At 39.4% G+C, this 22,484-nt stretch overlaps 1 protein-coding gene across 5 annotated transcripts in view; it reads left to right on the top strand.

Moving 5' to 3' along the window:
• kirrel3b (kirre like nephrin family adhesion molecule 3b) overlaps positions 1–22,484 on the top strand; it is a 174,541-nt gene that overhangs the window by 146,261 nt on the left and 5,796 nt on the right. For 2 of the 5 annotated variants that reach the window (XM_044355332.1, XM_044355330.1), the window contains 9 exons: positions 2,519–2,667; positions 2,838–2,965; positions 3,494–3,620; positions 12,567–12,667; positions 15,951–16,149; positions 17,668–17,775; positions 18,303–18,386; positions 18,679–18,794; positions 19,530–19,616. In XM_044355332.1, the coding sequence (XP_044211267.1) occupies positions 2,519–2,667; positions 2,838–2,965; positions 3,494–3,620; positions 12,567–12,667; positions 15,951–16,149; positions 17,668–17,775; positions 18,303–18,386; positions 18,679–18,794; positions 19,530–19,616 (1,099 nt within the window). The remainder of the gene's footprint in view (positions 1–2,518; positions 2,668–2,837; positions 2,966–3,493; positions 3,621–12,566; positions 12,668–15,950; positions 16,150–17,667; positions 17,776–18,302; positions 18,387–18,678; positions 18,795–19,529; positions 19,617–22,484) is intronic. The other 3 variants (XM_044355331.1, XM_044355334.1, XM_044355333.1) reach the window with 3 other exon arrangements.

Raw genomic sequence — 22,484 nt, 5'->3', positions numbered from 1 at the left:
TGGACAGCGGCCAGCACACCAACAGAGCTCCCATGCTCCCTGTGGATGACGGCATTCTGTCTCTGCTCCCACTAATACTGTCAAGGGCTCCCAAACCTGGCAGCCTCAACCTCCTCTCGGGAGCAGCTGGCTACCCGAACATCTGTGCTTACCCCGTTGCACTCTTACAGTATGAGCTAGAAAAATGTAGGTGGAAACACTAACATACTGATATATACTGTAAGCAGTTGCTATAATCTATTTTACTGTAATTGTTGTCATCGTTATAATGGTCTTGATTATCACCATCACCACTGTGCCCATTCGTCATGAAAATGGAAAATTTCAGTTACTTCATGTGATATGATTGAAAGCTCCTGAACAAATACTAAATGGACCTTGAGGAGAGATTGTTTTGTCAATTTTGGTTTCCAATAGAAAGAATGAACTTTGAAACGGTACACCAGTGTAATTCATGATCATCTTCATCATCATCATCATCTTCACTGTCGTCATCAACGTCATCATCCTCATCGTTATTATCATTGTTGTCATCGCCCTAATCATCATCATTATTGTCTGCATCATGATTACCGCAACCGTCTCCAGTGTAATTAATATCATCGTCATCATCTTTATCACCATCGTCATATAAACATCAGCGGAAACATTCTTGATGATACTCATATTCAGAGTTACACTGCTATGAACATCAACACTAGTCATCATCATCATTAACAAAATGGTTCTCACATTCTGTTAATCTTTCAATTTATAACATAAAAAATGATAATATTTGGGGAATATTCTGCTACTCAAAGACTTTGTAGATATAAAGTGAGTTTATTCTGTTCTGTCCCAAGGCTTTCTCAAGTACTATCTGTTTAGACTAGCTGACAGACGAAGACACAAAAAAGTACTACTACTACTGGATCAGTTATGTAAAAGGCCAGACAGGGCAAAAACACCCATCTGCCCTAGTTTATCCTTGTATACTTGTCACACAAGAACACAACTCTGAAAAGAATCTGCTGTCTTTAAAAAAAGAAAAAAAAAATCCCATGAAGCGCAATTAGAATTCTGCTTCACTTCACTTACTGATTGAATGAGGTAATCTGTTCTCATTTAAATGATAGCATTTCAGTCAAGCATGGGGCCAGCTTAGTCATGGAAAACAAATGAGTTCCCTATCCCGTGAAAACTGCTCTCAGTACTGGCAGGAATATAAAATGGAGACAGGCACCGGTTCCATTGTCATTGTTTTCATTTGCCACATCAGCATGCAGCCACATCTCTATTGTAGAGGATGGCAGCGTTTAGATGCATGATGCATTGTATGTCCCGCTGCACCGTCTAAATTTTCCAAAGAGACCCGAGACATCCGCAGATGCCTTTGCTTCACTGTTATAAATGGGCCTTGTCTGTTGCAGCCATCCGCACTATGCAGAGCAAGCCGCTGCCCGTGACATCATAAAAGTCTCACCTAAACACGTGGGGAGTGTCTGTATCCCCTTCACAGAAGCTATCACTCACAAACACAAACAGATGTTCTTTATGTGATCCCGTGTCAATTTATTAACGTCAGCTGTTGTGTGTAATACAGTACGTGTCAACCAACATCTTCAAAGGTGGGGGAGCTATACCCATTTGTCATTCTGTGATTTGTTTTTCTTAGCTGGCACTCTGTGCTGCACTCTCTGCCTGCCGTAATGAGGAACGTGCTGTCTGCTCCATGTCGCCAGGGAGCTTGTCACAGCATGGAGGGCTGCCACAAAAATATGCTGAAGCCAGCACAGAAAACCTGTCCCAGAATAATGATTTATTCAAACAAAAGAAAGCTATTAATAATAATAATAATGATGATAATAATAATAATGATAAACTTTATTTATATCACACTTTTCAAAAACAAGTTTACAAAGTGCCTCACAGACATAAAAACAGAAAATATACAGTGCAATAACAAATTAGAATAATTTCAATGCAATCAAGAAATAGAAGATAAAGATAAAAGACAATGGATGAAATTCTTAAGAATAAATTAATAAATAAAAGCATAAAACAAAGAGAAAAACTCTATAATTAAAAGCCATTTTATAAAAATGAATTTTTAAACACTGAGGTAGCCTATTTGATTCTCAATGGAAGGTTATTCCACAGTTGTGGAGCCCTTACGGCAAATGTTCTACCACCCTCTGTCTCAAGACTTGCCTTGGGGGTGGAGAGCAACAGCTGGTCTGCAGATCTGAGAGTACAAGCAGGGGTGTAAGGGGTGAGAAGGTCGATAATGTAAGATGGGGCAAGGCCGCTCAGTGATTTAAAAACAAGCAATAAATTTAAAAGTCAATTCTGAACACCACGGGTAACCAGTGCAATGAGGCGAGAACAGGGGAAATGTGCTCATATTTTTGAGTTCTTGTAAGAGTATTTTGTACAACAATTGACATAAGGAGGTGTGAAAAACTGTCTTAATGCCTTTTCCCCATTTTTTCCATTTTTTCCCATCTCTCCTTTCTCTACCTGCTAATCCTCTAACCAGGTGGGCCAAAGGAGGAAGTATAATCAAGGAGGTCTCTGGAGACACGTATGAGGTTATTGTGGACCACTCCTTCTTTACAGAGCCTGTCTCCTGTGAGGTCACCAACCCTCTTGGCAGCACCAACATAAGCCGCAACGTTGATGTCTACTGTGAGTGGCTCCTTAAGAAATACTGCATGCCTTTCAATAATGCCAGCAACATGATAATGTGTGGTTATGGATTTTTGCTGTCATTGAGCTCCAAGTGCTGCTGCCACCACAGCTGATGCTTAATTATGGATGGATGTACCATGGACAATTAATGATGCTTATTTCAACAGTTGGTCCTCGCATGGCTGCGGAGCCTCAGTCCTTACAGGTGGACCTTGGATCTGACGCTGTGTTCAACTGTGCCTGGACAGGAAATCCCTCTCTTACCATAGTGTGGATGAAGAGGGGCTCTGGAGTGGTGAGTATACCAATTTGCACTGCCACCAACCTATGTATATGTAGCATAGGTATACCTATCTATAGTACAGTAGTCACATACTGTAATGTACAGTAGATTCAAAGCATCTTTTCTCTCATAAAGCTTGTATTTGAGACTTTGATTCCAGCATCTCTTTGGCTTAAATCAAGTGCTTCATGTAGTTATTTTATGTCATAGAATGTGTTTTGAAATGTCTATTAAACCTAAGGTTTCAGGGCCATTACAGTCCTTGCCTCTTGGTGACCTGCTCTCACGTGGGATCTGTTGATTTGATCCACAAATTCAGATTCATTCCACCTTTCCTTTTGTCAACATCAAAGGCCAAAGCCAACTCCTTTACTTCACTGAGCTCAGTCCTTAAATTGGATTTTAATAATTGAGGAGAGGTGCCCTTTAAAGTATTAAATGGACCATGTGCTGCCTTGCTTTTTTTCCGCTTGTTGCTATCTCAAATGCGAAGGTGCCATTGCTGTCACTGAATTTGATGATCTTTGACTTTTGCCACAGGTTCTTAGCAATGAGAACCTCCTGACACTGAAATCCGTGAGACAGGAGGACGCCGGGAAATACGTTTGCCGTGCTGTGGTCCCACGAGTAGGAGCAGGGGAGAAGGAAGTTTCACTCACTGTCAATGGTAAGCTGTATTATTGATATGTCTTTTACACAAAAAGGGCCCAGATGCGCTCCCTCGAAGCTGTCAATGCATGCGAATACAAGCGTGAACCTTGTGGTCTGGGGTCATCTGTAGCATGAAGAAAGCAATTTGTCACAGGAGTCAGTATTCTGCTTCCTCTGTTGTTTACAAAAGCCTTCCATCTATAAAAATCCAACAAAATATGCCTCTTTATTTTTCTCCTCAAGTCTTTCTTTTTAATATACCAGTTTCTTGGAGACATGGTTTATTTTACCTAGCAGCTATAAGAAAAAAACACAAGCCATGACACATACACAGTACAAGAAGGTGACATATAGCAAGCCCATGCAAATTAATTTTCCAGACAAAGCTAATATGATTAAAACAGAGCTGTTTCATCATCTGTCATCATTGTGAAGCCCTTATAAAAAGCAATACATATAGACTTACTCTTTTCAAGATATGGTCTTACATTTCATAAACAGGTGAAATGTACTTAAATGCTAATTATATTCTGCATGAGTCACAGGGAAGCTGCGTTTTCTGAGGCACTGACTGACTAATGAATACCAGCCTTGGTGGGAGACCTGGCAACTCTCAAACAAATGACTTCATTATCAGTGCTTGATATTCAGGGAGCATGCTTCAGTGTGGCAGAGGTTCTTAGTTGTGGGATTTACATGTCTCTTATTTTCCCCGTGTCCATCTAGAGCAACCTGAGCTGAAAAAAGCAAAACAAAAACAAAAAAAAAAAAGAAAAAAGAAAAAAAGGAGAGGGTTTTTAAGATGCTGGCAAGATGATGTTGACTTACTGCTGACAGTGTATCGTTGTACATTTTGAAAGCTAACAAAAGAGTTTGCCTGTAAGCAACTCTGTGCTGATTTGGGGATGAAGATACATCAAGTAGAAAACAGTATGTGTAAAGATTTTCTTTTTCAAAACCCAGACGTTAGCTTTGCATATCAGAGAGAATGGGATACCAGAATTCCCTCCAGCACAAGATCAAAACCATGACTTTCTATGAACTGCAATGAGCCCCCTCCTTCTCAACCAGGAATTCAGCTGGAATCAAGGCAGAGGAGGCGTAAGGCAAAATCATGACTAATTCTATTGTCTCCCATTCTGTTGATAGCAACCTATGCTGGCATCCTTAATATGTAAACAGAATACATAATATCCAATGTACCAGTTTCTTTTGATGAATCTCATGTAGCTAAGGAGATTGTGTTGCTTTTGAACATGATGCCATGAGAGAAAGAAGATGGATTGTTTTAATAAAGATTATAACACAACACAACTCCAAGCACACTGGGACACATACAACAAAGCTGAAATGGCATGTTTATGTAGTCTCTGCAGACTTCACTCAAGAAAGTTCTGCGTGTCTTCTAGTCTTTTTATTTGTCTATGTTCGTCTCTTCTTTTGCATCTTGCACGTCATTGCCTGAATTGGTATTTGACATTCAAAGGCCTCCTTCCTTTTTACCCTTCTGAATAATTGAAATTCATCTCTATTTTCCAAACCACATGAGGAATCCTGAGTCATTTCTTACCTAGTCCTTGAAGCGAATCAGATTGTCAAACTTTTGAAAGTGCAAACACTGCAGTTGAAATAGTGGCATGTAGGGGGCTCTCTCCTGAGGTTCATTGACTGTGCTATGCCACTGTCTCAACTGCAGATGAATGTAAGCACTCCTTGTGCCTCTCATCAGCCTGAAAATTCAGACAATGAATAACTAATATTCAGTTTGAATAACTAAGATCCAATTCAATTCAATTCAATTTGTTTGTCATAACAGAATGTGTAGGCACATATGCAACAAAAGGAGCGCTGCGGCTTCACCAAAAATGGGGAGGGGGTGACATAGGGACATCCATGGCATAAAATAAACAGTATATACACATTGTAAGACACAATATAGTAAATTTATGGTAATATAATATTGTAAAAGAATACTAAAAACACTAAAAAATAAATGCATTATGTATGAGGGTGAAGTATATGTGGTAGAGCTGAACAAATGGCATTGTAAACATATGGCAGTAGTGAAAAAGAAAATCATTAAAGTGCAGAAACATGGGGAGGAGGGGGCAGAGGGGAGAGATCAGGGTGTGAATGTTGGAAGGTGAAAGAACATGGAGGGGAGTGTGTATGTGTGTGCGTATGTGTTTGTGTGTGTGTACGGTACAGGGGTGCTCAGCTCGGGGGGGGGATGTGAGTGAGTGAACAGAGTTCAGCGGGTGGCCAGGTTCAGTTGGGTAACAGCCTGGGGGAAGAAGCTGTTTCTGAGTCTGGTAGTACGGGCTCGGAGCTTCTGTAGCTCCTCCCAGAGGACAGGGGAGAGAATAGGCAGTGGTTGGGCTTTGCTGATGCTGAGACTTATGCGCAGACAGTGTTTATGATAAATGTCCTTTATGGCTGGGAGCTGAGTACCAGCGGTATGCCGGGCTGCCCTGACAACCTGCTGAAGGGCTTTCTGGTCTATGTGCTGTTACCATAACACATTGAGATGCTGTTGGTCAGGATGCTCTCAATGGCGCAGCGGTAGAAGTTGGAAAGTATTTTGGGTGATAGGTGGGCAGCCCCCTCAGGAACTGAGATTGAGGACGAGATTGTTGGAGGCGCACCATAATGCGAGGTGCATGATCTTGTCTCTGTAGGCTGTCTGTTCAACTGTGGTGTTCTGCGTGAACTTTTTTATCGAGTTTGAGTTGTGAATTGGCAGTCAGTTTGGGAGGGAGGGAATAAAGGAGGGGACTGAGAACATACCCTTGAGGGGCTCCTGTGCTGAGGGTCAGAGTGAAGGAGGTATGGTTACCTAACCAGGAAGTCCAGGGTCCAGTCACAGAGAGAAGAGTTAAGGCCAAGGAAGAGGAGTTTGGTGGTTAGCTTGGAGGGGACGATGGAGTTGAAAGCAGAGCTGTAATCTATGAACAGCATCTGGATGTATGTGTTTTTATGTTCCAGATGGATCAGGGCAAAGTGTGGAGCAGTGGCAATGGCGTCGTCCATAGACCTTTTGGGATGGTAGGCAAACTGATGTGGGTTGAGTGTGGGGTAAGGAGGGGGTATCTTTGATGTGGGCTAGGACCAGTCTCTCAGAGCAGGCGATAAGGGGTGAGTGCTATGGGTCGGCAGTCATTCAGACATATGGTTGATGATTTCTTGGGGACTGGTATGATGGAGGTGGTCTTGAATCAAATAGGGACCATGGGCTGGGACACTGAGAGGTTAAATATTTTAGTGAAGACCTCAGTCAGCTGGCCGGAGTATTTCCAGAGGACCAAGTATGCCGTCTGGGCCAGCAGCCTTCTGTGTGCTCACTCTGTGTAGTGATCCTCTGACCTGGTCAGAGTGAGCACCTGGTCTCCTGAAGGGGTGGGGATTTGGTGGCTGGGTTAGTATCGTCTTTGTTGAAGCGGGTGTAGGAAAGATTTAGCTCGGGAGGCATTGTGACAGCTGAACAGGTGTTGGAGCTTTTGTAATCCATGATAGACTGAATGTCGTCAGATGCTGTTGTGGAAGTGGTCCTCTCTTCATAGGGTGTAATTTTGTTTGGCCGATCTGATGCCCTTTTTGAGGTTAGTTCTGGCTATGCTGTAGGCCTCACAGTTTCCAGACTTGAACACTGCGTCATGGGCTTTCAGCAGCTGCCAGACCTCATAACGGATGACCGAGCTTTTCTGGAGGACAAACCATGATACACTAACATCCCAAGCAATGCTGTGCATATTTAGAGCATTCATGATGTGACGGTGTCTGCTGCACATTAGAATGTTTCTTTTCTGTTTGTTTTCCCTGCAGTTATCCCCCCGATTCCTTAATGCCATCATTTAAATTACATGTGTTTATAATTTGTCATTCCTTCTGTCTCTCTCTTCTCTACCGTTGTGTGTCACCGGCTCCCACTGTGGCACACCACATAGACATGAGAATTCCTGCTTTCCCTGGGGAAGAATGTAATTTAATTATAATCAAACAGCTAGCAGGGGAGGCAGTTTGTGTTTAAGTCACTAATGGATACATATTGTTTACTCTAGTCGTACATTTTCAGAATGGAAAGCTCCTCAGCATTTTGTATGAGTTCTTCAAGTAGCAACATGTATGAAAGAGGGTTGTGCACGTCCATGCGTGTGATTATTTATATAGCATACAATATATATGCATGGCTTTTTTCACCATCCTGCCAAAGTTGGAATTGAGAGAAGTTATCTGACATGCTTGAAAGGATTTAGCTTGTGTATACTTAAGGAGCATATTTCGTGCAATACATATTAATGAATATAGATCTGTGCAGACATTTGTGTTTGTGAGTACGTGTGTGTCTTTGGGTAAAGCAGTACATATAATGACACACATACTGTACAGTACTTGGGCAGCCTAGGGAGAGGAAGCCCATTACCACAGTAAGGGAGAGGGAGGGCCTGAGAATCACCCAATATCCCACAGAGACCTGAGTTGTTATAGATCTTTTTTTTTCTGCCATTTCTCTTTCTAGACAGCCTTTATGTGCCTAGTTAATTAGCATCCCAGCCTTCTTTAAACTGGCAATGACACCATATAAGAGAAAAAAGAGCAAATTAATGAAGGAGAAAACTGCATTTAAGATGCGACACATTTTATCTGACCAGCTGAATTTAAGAATAGCAAGATATGATATGCAAGACTTTCTGGAAGAGCTTACTTTGAGCTTACTTTTTCCCATTGTATGTACTTGTTACATGTACTGTGTGTACTCAGCTCAGACACCTTTTTTTATGTGTGAAAAATATCTGGAACTTATTCACTCACCATGTTTAAAAAGCTAAATGTGGGGTTACGTTTTCTACCAGGGTGGTTGATACAAAACTTCAGGCTTGTTGATACAGGCTTGTATGGTTGTTGGAGCACAATTGCTCTGAAGTCAATAGTTGTAAAGTGTTTATTGTTGTTTAAGGTTCAGTAGTGTGAACCTTAAAACTACATAAAACTAGAACAAATTAATATTAAAAGCAGTGGTGTTTGTCTTTTCAACCTATTAACATGACCAGGGAATTTTTCTGAATATATTTTCTTCCGTGCTCTTGTGTCTTTTATGACATTGGCGTGTCTATGCATGTTCTTGTGATTTGCATCATGAATTGGCCATTGAGAACACATACTAAGACACTGTAGCTCATAATGTATTGTTAGGCAATCTCATCTTTATTCCTGACATCTTTTTCCTCCTCTAAGACTCGCTGGGAAGCATGTTCTCCACAAGAACAGAAGTGTTGATGTTGGCATTGGCTAATCACTTCAAGACTATCGTTTCTGTTTAAAATGGATAGTTGTATGCATAATGCAAACAAGAGGCTCTTCAGTGTTGAGTCATGATTGTACATTGATTTTGAGGCAGATCCAGATCTTTCTTATGTTGATGTTTTTTGTTAATGTGTACATAGTGCACATTTCTATCTATAAATACTGATTGAACTGCATAAATACATGTTTTCAGCTCCCTTCAAAAGTTGCAAATTTGAATTATGCATTTATTGAGGCAAGAAAAAAAAAAGATTAGTGTTTCTGGACTGTGCCATCTGTACAGAGTTATTACTGTAAATGTATTTCACAGTGTGAAGCCAAGGCAGTATGGATCACGCTGCATGCAGGAAAAGAGAAGGGTAGAAATTACAGTCTGGTCCCTGTTGTAAAAATGTATTGAGCCAAAGCAGACAAACACGGTGAAGCTGTCAGAGCATTCAGGGTAGTAAAGTGTATTTCTACCGAAGTTGAACATGATGTCTACCTCAGCTGGCCAATTAGAGACGAAGATGAAACTGTTTGTGATTGTGGCTGCATTCGCACTGACTTGCTACTGTGAATCTACAGTATATCTGAAACAATAATATAAGCAATGATGAATCTCTCCCAGTCTCCTAGTCACATACAGTGGGCTACTATTGCAATGTAAAAAACAAGAAACGGTTAGAAAACTGCTTTGTCTAACCCAATACTGTAGTATTCAATTACTGTTTTCTCCTATTGTGAGGACTAAAAGTGAATGATTTAATATTAAGATGTAAAAAATATCATTTAAATGTACATCAAATACTGAAATTCAATAAGACCGTAAATATATTTTTAATAGCAACAGACCCTGCTTGTCAGGTTCAACATATACAGGGTGTATACAGTGTGTTGACAAGATCTTCTTATAGAGGATTTCTCCCTTAGGAGAATATGGCCACCGGTGACCATACCTGACATTTTTCTTCTGTTTCAGTTGCCCTGTAGCAGTTTTGTGCTCTCTTTTATCACAAATCAAAAAGAGCTGTGTCGAGGTACTGAGTGAATGTCAAGATTTTGTTCAAAGCGGATGCCTCAGTTTAGGCAGGAAATATAAGCTCTGGCCTTTTGACACACGCCGATATTGTGTAATCAGATTGCAATGTCCACTCCATAGTTAAACACCTCCTCAAATGAATGAACAAAACATTGTACCCAACATTTTGATTACCTCCCTCGCTGCTAACATTGATGTTGAAGTGCCACCCACCAGCCCTCTACCAACGTGTTTGTGCTCTGATAGTGCGAGTAGCAAGCATGTACTCACACACATGGGCACACACACGCACACATACTTTCAAAACCAGGCTGAGCCAGTGAGATAAAGCTATCTAATTATATTCCTCATTTGCAGCTCTGATCCATAGAATAGATCCTCCCCAGCCACTACCACCGGCCTTTTGCAGCCTGCAAGCAATTGATCTTGCTGTGTGTTTACAGTCAAAGCTCATCCAAACCACATACATGTGTTTTATCTCTTAATCTCAAGTTAGTACATGCACATCACACACACAGATATCCTTATATAGCACATATATGCTGCACTAATACTGTTACTTTATGTTGGCAAACTAGTGAAATAAGGAGAGCAGCTTTCAATACATTTTTTTTTAAATTGTTTGCAACATTCATTCTGCAGCAGTAGCAGCCTTCCAGCATCCTCCAGTAGCATACCAAGACGCCATCTGGCAAAGTCTCATTAAAATGCTAATTCATTTTAATAAGAGACAGGTAATAAACTGCAATTATGTATCGCCAGAGAGATGGCAGAGAGCGGGAGTTTGAGGGAAGTTGGCGGGGATGCGAGTTGTCTCACTAATCAAGAAGCTGCCTTCCTTGCCACCCCCTCCAACCCACATTCTTAACCTTAACCAGCACAAGAAATGTTTGATTTTAACAGCTTTTTAAAGGCCTATTCACCATGCTAAAAAAAGATAAGCATGTGCTTGTGTGTTTTTTGTTTGTTTGTTTGGTTTTTTTTGGGAGAATGTTTGTAGAAGCCCCACTTTTCAGTATAAAGAAACTGTATATATCACTTAAGTGTGTATGAATTGTGTTAGGTCCACAACACTTCTATGAGGCTCACTAAGGAAATTCACCAAAAGAACAGTTGAATCAATCTTCTGTCATGTGAAGAGGTCAAATTTTAAATTTTTCTCATTGTTTCACAGTGGTTACGTTCTAAAGCACAAATAAACACATCTCCGCACAATTCTGCGGGAAGGTGCTGCATTGCCGGATTTGGTGTGAATGCAGTCGAAACTGCTCATGTTCATCCAGCTCTGCGTGTGTGTGTGTAGCTCAGTCGCGCCCTCGGTCAAACAGACATAGACAGAGAGCAGATGAGAAAAACAGAGAAGCAAACATTTGATGTAACCTCGTTGCTACGTTTTTATAGAGTCCCAACTTCACTTGCGCTGCACACCTACTACACAATGGTTGACGCCTAGAAACATCCCGAACACAGAAAAAAGCAGGTAGGGTCTCTGTAGATACATACACCACCACACACTTCTAGTGAGTCATGAGTGATGATTGAGAGATTATTTTGTATGAGTCTATACAGTTTTCTTTTTTTAAGGAAAATTCTACATAGTATGAGTTTAATGTAAACCATAGCCTTGTGGTTTGTTTTTCTGTCATTTTATTTACAGTGAACTCTTCAGGACCAAAGGGAAAATACACTTGAAAGACAAAATTGGGTCATGTGTGACATCTTGTCCTCATATTAGTGCTGTCACCTGGTGTGAACAGCCTCCAGACCAGATGGCAAGCAGACCAGTCGTTTAGGCTGAGCTGCCCTTGTCAGGCAAGATCTTGTAGCCTGATCAAGGTTTAACACATGTTGGCTTGAAGTCCATACCTGAAGCTCCTGTTGATTGAACTAATACTCTTTTCAATTCTGTTTTTAATTTCAATAAAGACCCTGATTTAAATAAACTTATTTTGACCTTTACATTACGCCTTTTAAAGGTTATAAAACACTGACACTGAATGAGACAAAATTGCATGGAAATACAATATGCCATACAACATCTTTCTAATTGTTCTACTTTGTGAATTTGTGCGAGTTATTTTGGGGTTGTTTGCATACTGAGTGCTGGAAAATAATGTTTAGTTATTTGCGGACCTATTGGCTCAGGGGTCAAATCTGCTGCAAACAAACTGATTGAGGTGAAACACTGCGACAAGTGTGTTATTGCCCCACAATGGCATTTTTCTCTTTCCATCTGCGTAGTTCTGATTACGCTCTAAAGAACTGCCGTAGCACTCTCCACCAACGTTTATCTCAGTGGGAGTAATCAAGCCAGCAATAAATCAACAATTTCTTGATCCAGAATGAGGTCTGGGCCCCCACTTATGCCCTTCATTCAGTCCTGGTGTGTCCTTGGATAGATTGTACCGAGGGATGAGGCATGTTCATATCGCACTGCAATATAATCTTCCCCAGGAGTCACAGATTACTGAACACTTCAGGTGTTACTACTTGGAACAGGAGAGCGATAAAATATAATGTACCTAAAGAACGCGATTGAGCGGAATTGTCATATGACCTCAAACTGAAAATGAATTTAATTATTCATGTTTCAATTTCTGCGACTCATCTTCAAACTTTTTTATGATTGTTCTTTTTCAGGGCCACCCACCATCTCCAGCACACAAACTCAGCAAGCTTTACATGGAGAAAAAGGACAAATCAAATGTTTTATTCGAAGTACACCTCCTCCAGACCGCATTGTAAGTACATCTGCAATATCTATTCTCTTACTGTTTTTTGTTTGATTGTTTGTTTCTAGGCTTTTATGGATCTATGGCATCTGAATTATGAAAATTGGATAGTATAATGACCATTCTTCATATCTGTGTATGAAGTATAATGCCTACCTAAACATGGGCAGCACACACTAGTATTTTACAGATATAGTTTGATCATTCTTTACATATGAAAACTTAGGCTTGAAACTACAGTTAGAAGCCACAGTTTCTCATTTAATGCTCACTTATGCTTTGTTAGCACTGATCCCATTAAGATTTATGGACCTTATATAAACAGCCTACTCTCTGAGCTCACATTGCGCTTATTATTAATTTGAGTGTGTGTGTGTGTGTGTGTGTGTGTGTGTGTGTGTGTGTGTGTGTGTGTGTATGTGTGTGTGTGTGTGCGTGTGTGTGTGTGTGTGTGTGTGTGTGTGTTTGCATATGCCCGTGGTTAATTGGCATACTTTGTCATCTAATGTGTGTTTTTATTATATTGATGTCCAGCATTAACTAGCAACATAATTAATATCAGGTTTATTTGAGGGGTGTGCTTGTGGAGGCAGGGCTGCTGGGTCCTAAATGTTCATCCTGGTTTCTATTATTAACTATTTATTTGTGTCCTACCAAAAGTCTAGCTTGCCTTTCTTTCACCTTTTATCTACAGAAATGCATACATCACATAAGATGCAGTTATGTCAAGTCAAGTCAATTTCATGTATATAGCCCAGAGTCACAAGTGGCTGTATAACAGTCTCTATTTTTAGACCTCTGGTAAGGAAAAACTCCACAAAATATTGTAAGAGTAAAGACAAAGAAAGCTCTTCACTTTAGTCATTTTAGAACCTAGATGTTAACAAAAATGGGATTATTTCATTAAATAATTACGTAAAAACACTTGAACCAAGATGAAACGTGTAACACTGTGACACTGCATTTTTACAACTCTGTTTAGCCACCTGGTCATTATTGGTTGAAGTTAAATGTGTCGTTTAGCTTCTGAGTACCAATTTGTCTTTCATGTTCTTTATCCACTGAAATGAACTTCCCCATTTGTCAGATGAAAATCTTTAATACTGCAAAAATTAATTATGTAATGCTCACCCAAATGGTCACCCAAAACAAATGCATTCTGTGCTTTAGGATGCCTTGAACAAAAGGAGCCACTAAATTATCATAGCATTGCATGAATAAATCCAGATTTTGCAAATATTAATTCTTTCAGTACATTTCTCTTGTCAATGCAATTCCGCATCAGTCCATCACATGTCAGAAATCCCTTCTCCATACCGTCTGTGCCTCGCAATATTTTCAAGCCCCTTCAGTTTTTGGACATTTTGTTTTGCTATTATTTCAGAGTACATTCATTCTATATATTTTGTTTGATTCCCTGTCAATCAACATGACACCAAATCTTAATTATTTCAAAATAAATCTGAATGTGTGCATTAGATAACAGATGGACTTTTCACAAGGAGTTACCAGTTATCACAGAAAATTATCAACATGACATCATCAGACAAACCATAAAAGACAAACTGCACATTATTTAATACATACAAAATGTGCAAAAGGTTAAGGGGTTTTAATATTTTTGTAATGCATGTGTTACTGTCATCACAATGTGTCAATCAGTTTGAGAAAACGTTTTCTTCAAATAATTCAGCTTCTTAAGAAATACTGAATTGAGTAAGTACATTTAAAAAATTATTGCTATAAAGGTGGAATTTTTTTTTTAATTTAAGGACATTTTAATCTTGTTCTTTTTGCCATCTTAATTATTTACAGTATTCAAAATAATGCACAGTATCTTGTGCCTTAAATCTTTATATTATTCTAGTTCACAGGAAACATTACTCTACAAACAGTAGCATGTACTTATGACCCTATTTTGAGCCTGCAGCCTCCCAACAGCCAAATCCAAAAAACACAGTAATTCAAACACTGCAGTGAGATGAGATCTGCCTAGAGTACATGCAATTTGCAATTACCCATTAGACATTGGCTCAGTAGTGGGGATATCTCGGTGAGCTGGCAGCTTGTCAAACAGAGATAAACAGCAGTAAATGGTGGGGCCAGTTAACCACAACATTTTAAAATATAACACAGCGTTCAAAAGTGTTTTAACCATCCACAACAGAATACAGTATCTTAAGTGTATTCTCACTGATTCATTTCCCTCTGAATCATGGAGCTGTTCACCAAACAAAATGAACGAATGTCTGTGCAATGATATCACTACCAGTAACTCATACCACCTTATAAAAGGAATAAATATAACTACCCTTTTATTACTGCAGGGCACTAGGGTCATCTGTTCATGGCCATCATGTATCTCCATGGATATGTACTTTGAGGAACATAAAGCTGCCTGTCATAGTGCAAGAATCATCCAAGAGCATTCGTGTGAAATGGCGTTAATGACCAGGCCATCGCCTTGCCATTACACACTTTCCAATGAACGCAAGCATCTAATGAAAGGAGCATTCACTGATCAAAGTTGGGTAGTCGCATGAAGCACAAATGTGTGGTGGCTTCGTCAGCTGCATTTGAGTGCCACAGTGCCTTGTTCAGTCACTGACATAACATGGCAGCTGCTAACAGGGCCAAAGCTGGCTCAGTGTAGTTGTGAACAGGTTTCTATTATTTTGGTCACTGAGTATATTTAGATAGCTTGCTAGCATTTGAGATATGAGCCAGCTTGCTGGCTGTAGCTTTTCAAAACCACATAAGAACTGTGCAGAAGGATGCTTCATTGTAAACATGCAAAGTGTATTTAATATTCAGGACTGCTCACCAAAACTCATTTTGTTTCTCCTTAATGTCCATACACATTAAATGTATCTCTTACCTCATAACAAGACTAAGAATCTACACTTACAATTTAGCATGTTAACATGTTGGTGACACTAAATGAAAAGTTAAGGGATTACCAAAAGTATTATAATTCATCTGGAGGGGGACATGATCGCCTGCAAATTTCATGGCAATGTATTCAATAGTTGATGAGACTCTCAAAAACAGAAATGTCAACCTCTTAGTAAGAAAAGAGGAAAGGTCATAGGATCATAAACTGTTTTCTCCGGGGACTAAGAATGTTTTTACAAAATTTCCTTAAAATCCATCCTAGAGTTCTTGAGATATTTCAGTCTAGACCAAAGTGATGGACCTACTGACAGACAGACATGTGTCCTTGTGTGTCCTTACTGGTAGAACATGAGATAATAATGACAATACAGAGACCCACTCCCTTGTGTCTTCTCAGGCCTGGTCATGGAAAGAAACTGTGTTGGAGTCTGGAACATCTGGCCGCTACACTGTGGAGACCGTCACCACAGAAGAAGGAGTGATCTCCACACTGACCATGAGTAACATTGTCCCAGCTGACTTCCAGACCATTTACAACTGCACTGCGTGGAACAGCTTTGGCTCTGACACTGAGATCATACGCCTTAAGGAACAAGGTGGGAGCCAAGGTTCGACAGGTTCCACCTTCCTCTTCTTCAAATCACGTGGCTGTGGTTTTCAGCTAGTAGATAGTGACAGAGCTGTGGTGCTTTTTGTGCATCAGTCTGTTTGTGCCAGTCCGTCTGTGAGCAAGTGACTGTGCCTTTGTGTCTGTATATACTTTAAGTATGCATGAGATGAGATTTGATAGCAAATTGGTCATCAAACACAATGACAAGTTAAAACATCAAATCTTTCATATATGGTAACCCTGGATGTGTGCAACCGATGGGCACATAGATTTTAGTATAAAATACAATAAATTTTTACTATGATACAGCTGTTATGTGCACATAAACACCATTTGGGTTTTTTTTTTTTCAATTTCTATTTGAAATAAGTTGTTGAAAAATGACCTTTCAACAATTTGGAACTGCAAGATGGCAATACAAAGTTACACTGCATGGCCTTAATCCTGAAATGTTTGATGTACAGTAAATGTGATGATGACACCGATAAATCCCTTACAAATTAGTTTCCTGGATTAACATAAAGTGCAACTCCCTGGTTATTTAAACTGGTGACCCTTAACGTGCACTGCATTCCTCAACATAAAATACACTTTGCCTCCCCCTTTCTCCTTGTAAAAGAGAAATTTAAAACATTCTCTTCAGTTTGCATCACTTCAAAAATGAATACTTTTTATCTGTTGACCCTTTCCCCTCTACTATTGGGGAAGCTGTGTTTTCTATCCACTTATCGCAAATGATAAATTATAAGCTGCTTATGTGAAAGTGACATTGATCAATGAAGACATTAAATAGGCTTTAATGGTGTAGGAAGAGCACTTGGTTGTTTTGCATTAGTTTAAAATGCGAGAAGGTCACAAATGTGGGCAACTCAGGTCCTCATTAAAGCAGGCTTTAATGAGGACCTTTAATGTTGGAGCAGCATATATATGTATGCCTGCAGGTTTAGTCTCTTCCAAGTCGCACGTGCACTGTAACATCTGAGCAGAAACACAAACGTGATTATGCTTTAACTAATGCACACACTCTTACACCCTCAGTGAAATGCTTCTATCAGTCTAAATTAGTGTAAATTAAAAGTTATAAGACAACAATATTAGACAGTAGGAAAATGTTTGCCTGCGCTGATAAAAGGTTCGGTGATTAGTTTCGTTTGAATTTGCTGTGATTTGGATATACTTGGTGTATTTTTCAATTCCATCGTGCCCTCTATATTTTTATTTCATGGCCTTTTGCCTGAGGGACAATGTCAAAGTCATTTAGAGGGATAAAATATAGCATATTTTCCCTTAGTTCCTGTTTGTTGCAGAGGCAGAAAAGAGGGAGACATGAGGAGAGTTGGTGCATTTGTGTGTGCATGCCTGAAAGAGAAAGGTGGTCTCTACATTATGACAATGTGCTGTTGTGTACTCTTCTGTTATGTACCCTATATTGACTTTAATGTATATTTGAGATGTTTGTGGTATGTTATTTTAGAAGGATATGTCTCTTTGTTGCTCTCTGCAGAATCTCTCCCAGTTGCGGTGATCATCGGCATTGCTGTGGGAGCTTTTGTGGCTCTCATCGTCCTCATGGGCACCATTGGAGCATTCTGTTGCACCCGCTCTCAGAGAAGTATGTCTCCTCTTCCCTGTTACATCCACTGAAGCATGCATGCCAATGTACTGTATGGTCCCCAGTCACGCAAAAGAATGTCTATCTCTTCAAATGTGGATCTTATTTTCATTCAAACAAATGAAAAAAAAAAAGAAAATCTCCCTGTATGGTGGGATACTTTTGCTCATCTGCAAAATTTTACTTAAATATGAGACAAAAGATGGAGCTATTTTAAGACATTGCCAGCTGCTGCAAAGATATCTGATAAATCGCTGGAACATGGTGTCACACTTAAGATGAGATCACGTGTTAAGATGGACATCTTTTTGTGGTGCAGTGATAGCCAGATTGTGATAAGGACTCATTTCATGCAATGTCAGTCTGGCTGCATTCACTTTTGAGGCTATTTACATCATGCGCTATATTCACTGCCTCCCACCCATGTACCAAGTGACTCAAGTAAGAGACAGTCAGCAACTGTCTCTTTCCAAGAAACAAACTGTACTACTGGTCCCTTCAGCATGTCTATTGTCTGTATACTACAGAGGAAGCGCACCTGGTTATGCCCTCACTGCCCGTCTCCATCTGTGCTCACCAGAGAGAACTTGCAAGCAAAATTAAAACAGAAAGTAAGACTTTGTTATATGACAGTATCATCAGCATTCTCCCAAACAGAATGAGCCACCGTGGAAGGCTGTGTGAGATTGCATATGTGTGCAGAAAAAGATAATCTTGTGTTGGCAGGGAACAAATGATTATTAATGCTTTGTATTGTTTTCGGGAAATAGGGGAGTTCTCACAAACCAAAATCTGTAAATTCTGTAATACCGCAAACTGCACTGGGGGAAATTATAATGTCAACAAATACAAAACGGTGTTTATCCAGCTTATTGAGATATACGTGTCATCTGTTTTTGCCAGATCTAAAAGGAGTCGTGTCGGCGAAAAATGACATCCGTGTGGAGATTGTACACAAAGACCATAACGCAGCACGGGAAAACGAAGAGCACACCTCCATGAAACAACTGATGGTGAGTGTGAGTGTCGCACCATACTACTTTCCACTTCTTGTTCCTGTTTTCAGAAAAAAATAGGTTTTATATTTTTGCATGTCCTTCTTAACGTGACAGTAACGTAATGAATGCATATTATTATTGGCATAGCTATTTCATGTGGTATTAATTATTTTGTTAGTAATGGTAGTAAAGAAATGTAGATTGTATATGGGCTGTAGTCGAGGCATAGGGGCTATATTTATCAATATGATACCACCATTCCTATGAGCAGAACAGACCCCAATACAGTGTAACTATGGAGATGCTGATGCATACTGGTTAATCCTACAGTGGGTGTACTTCTCTATCTACATGCCTTCAAGACACACAAAGAACAGTTTCCTTTTTGGAGCTGTACCAGTGTTTTGGTTTCATGCAGTTCGCTCCAGGGCTGGGTTATTTGCAGTAAAAGGTTTTGGATTACAGTTTCTTTCAAAATACTTAATACAGTGGGTACATGATGTTAGTGCAAGGAAATAAGCGTAGCTACCTTACGAATCTGCATTTTGTCAAGATAAATAAAAGATATTCATGGATGCATTATTAATGCTCCCTGCCAGCACTGAGTGAAGGTGAAACATGTCTGACTGATATTAAAAAAAAAGAACAAGCAATAAAAATGAAATGCTTCCATCTAAAATGTTCTCTTTTACTATGAAGGGAAGAGTTTCAGAAACTACACAGACTCTTGATATACTTTGCTTGATTTCTATGCAGGTTGAACGAGGAGAGTTCCAGCAGGAATCTGTTCTGAAGCAGCTGGAGGTTTTACAAGAGGAGGAGAAGGAGTATCAGCACATTAAGGTACGACTCATGAACGATGACAGCATGAAGGCGTGAAATCAGGAGAGAAAGACTAAAATTGTGGAGAGAGAAATGCCTTTGGGGCAGAGGGTGGTCTTCATCTTGGGAACCAAAATAGCTGAAAAACATTAATCCCTCTCCTGCTATACACATGATTTTCCAAGAGGTCCAGAGGCAGAATGACTCCTACAGGTCTGATTTCATTAATTAGTCTCTCATCGAAGGTGGTTCAAGAAATCAGAGGCTTTTTGGCCCTTAAGCTGAATTACTTAAACTGTTATTTATACGATATAGATGGGATTGGACTATTTTACAGAGCATATACTGTACAACTGGGAGAAGTGATGGATATTTATTAACCTGATTTTACTCTCTAAGCAGCATTTCTAACATCTTTAAATGATATAGTTTCTTTAAAGGAATATTCTGTTACTATTAATGTGTTATCTGACATATCAAAACCACTGGGACCTGCGGATAAACCAACAACATCTGTTATCCAGTCTATTTAGCTCAGTCCTTGTTCAGGAAATTCTGCAATTTGTTTCAACTTTCAGAAGAATGCATGTGACTCGTATTAGTCCTCATGTTGTAATTTCACTACAGGATTGCTATATTTGAAGCTGTGTTTTCAGCCTTTGTGTAATCACTTCAATATTCCAAATCTTTAAACTCATTTCTCAGCTCCTTGTTCACGTCCTTTACCATTATACACTCATTAAAAATTAAATTAAACATTCATTCAAAAATAATAAACACTTTTCACAAAACAAATCATACAAAACACTGGGATATTATCACAGTTGTAGTTACTTTCTGATTGGCAACATACCATTTACTATCCAGACACCCATGGTATTATTTGAACAATGTATCAACATTAAACCTTGGGGTAATGGTGTTAACGTTAATAAAGTAATCTTTACAACCATCTTAAGTGTGCAGCTAAAATACTCCCACTTAATCAAATCACTGCTAAACAGGCAATGTCACCATCAGCGTGTGAGAGAGAATGAGTAAACAAAGCATAAGTCACAGCTTAGTTTTGACCCTCCTGGTGGCAGGTAACAAGGGACAATAATGTTATATATACTGTAGAAACTTTATTTATGAGTCCGACCCCATGATCTCCATCCACTGTTTGATCAATGACATCCACTCTATATTATCTGAGTACATCCTTTGATATCAATAGTGCTGCTCTCTAATCCTCTTGGAGCATATATGTCCAGGCTGGTTCTTTACATTTCAAAAAAGGCTAAAATGTCAGTGTGGTCCAACCAAATGTGTCTTATTCAGTGTAGCCAAGATTTAATGAATGCAATAATAACTGACTTGAGTGCTATTTATAGCTGTTCACCCATTTACATGCCATTGAGCAGGCATGAATGGATCAGTCTGTACAGACTTTGCTTTCAGTTCTCTCATCACACATGAAAGTACTTTACTGCACCACTTGTAACTCTTGCAATAAATGATCCACATGCGATTTGGCAGACTGTGCAGATTTTTGTATCGAGCCTCTTTTCACTCCCTGGCAAACCTCTAGAAAAGGATGGCTATCTTCTCTTTCATCTGTGAATTAATCTACTGTAGTCAGTCCAGCAAAGCTACCTTTAAAATTACAGTTTTACAAGTTCAAATGAATCAACTATCCATTGTTTTTAGTTGTGTTAACATTGCTGAATTTCATCTTTCAGAATATTTTGTTCTCTTGTCAGCTGTTCTACTCTCTATTTTGTGTATTTTCTCATAAAGGGTATAGATTATGTATAAAAGATTGCTGTTTCATCACTTATATTCTAAACCTTTAAGGCACCTGCCCACTGATATCAAACGTAGAAACCCGTTTAAATTCAAATCACTGTAGCAAAATCATAATATCTTTTAATTCACCTCAATAGTTAAAGGTGCCTTATGGAGTTTTCTTTTAAACATAGTTTCTGTTTACATTCAGTGTTCACCAAAACACATTATGTGTATCGTTGAGCTCATAACAAGCATGTTGAATGTATTTCCTGCCTTATAAAACAATATATATACTGTATTTTTCTGTAAACTTTAAAACCAGCATTGTTTACATCTATATTTACTAGCTAGCAGTCTTCTTCTTTCCTGCCTTTGCTGGCATATTGCTGCGTTTTTTGGTGCTTTATTCCCACCTGTAGATTAGTATAATAGTGTGAAGCGATTGGCAGGAATATGTGTTGTATCTCCTACATGCCCATGCATGTATCTGCAGCCTTATGCGCCTGCACAAGAAGAAATAAAATTAACTCATACACTGAAGCAAGGGTCACATAGATAAAAAAAAAAAAAAAATATTATGCTGTGCATTAACCAAAAGTTTAATGTATTCAAATAGAATAGACTGTGCTTTGTCAATTGTGTAAAAGAAAACCCACTTGCAATATATTTTTTTTTATATCCTCTTCCCATGGAACAGAAATTCACAAAATGAACAAATAAGTTGTTGTTCAAGTTGGATGAAAGTTCTTACTATTCTTTAAAAAGAATCCCCTTGGTGCTTTTCATATAAATGTATCAGTAAATCAAGCAAAGCGGTTTATCTCACAAGGTGTTTATTCCACCTCCGACCTGCTTTCTTGTTGGCAAGACTGAAGATGAATTGTCACACTGCAATTTACATTATCCAGAGATTATATCACCCTTCTGACCCTGTATGAGCAAGGTGACATACGTAGGTGGTGCCCGTTTACACTCTGCAGCATGCCAGAGCTTATCAGTGCCACAGAAACAAATTCTGTGCTGATCATTTGTCCTCTTGTCCAAACAAATGTTGGTGTTGGCTCCCTGGAGTGTGCTTCTGTTGTGTTTGCCTGCTTACCTGCTTCCTCTGGGGCCAGA

Source organism: Thunnus albacares, chromosome 6 (genome assembly GCF_914725855.1).
Source record: "Thunnus albacares chromosome 6, fThuAlb1.1, whole genome shotgun sequence".
In the NCBI taxonomy this organism is placed as follows: Eukaryota; Metazoa; Chordata; class Actinopteri; order Scombriformes; family Scombridae; genus Thunnus; species Thunnus albacares.
Note: the sequence above shows the minus strand (reverse complement) of the source record. Positions and strands in the feature narration are given on the sequence as shown.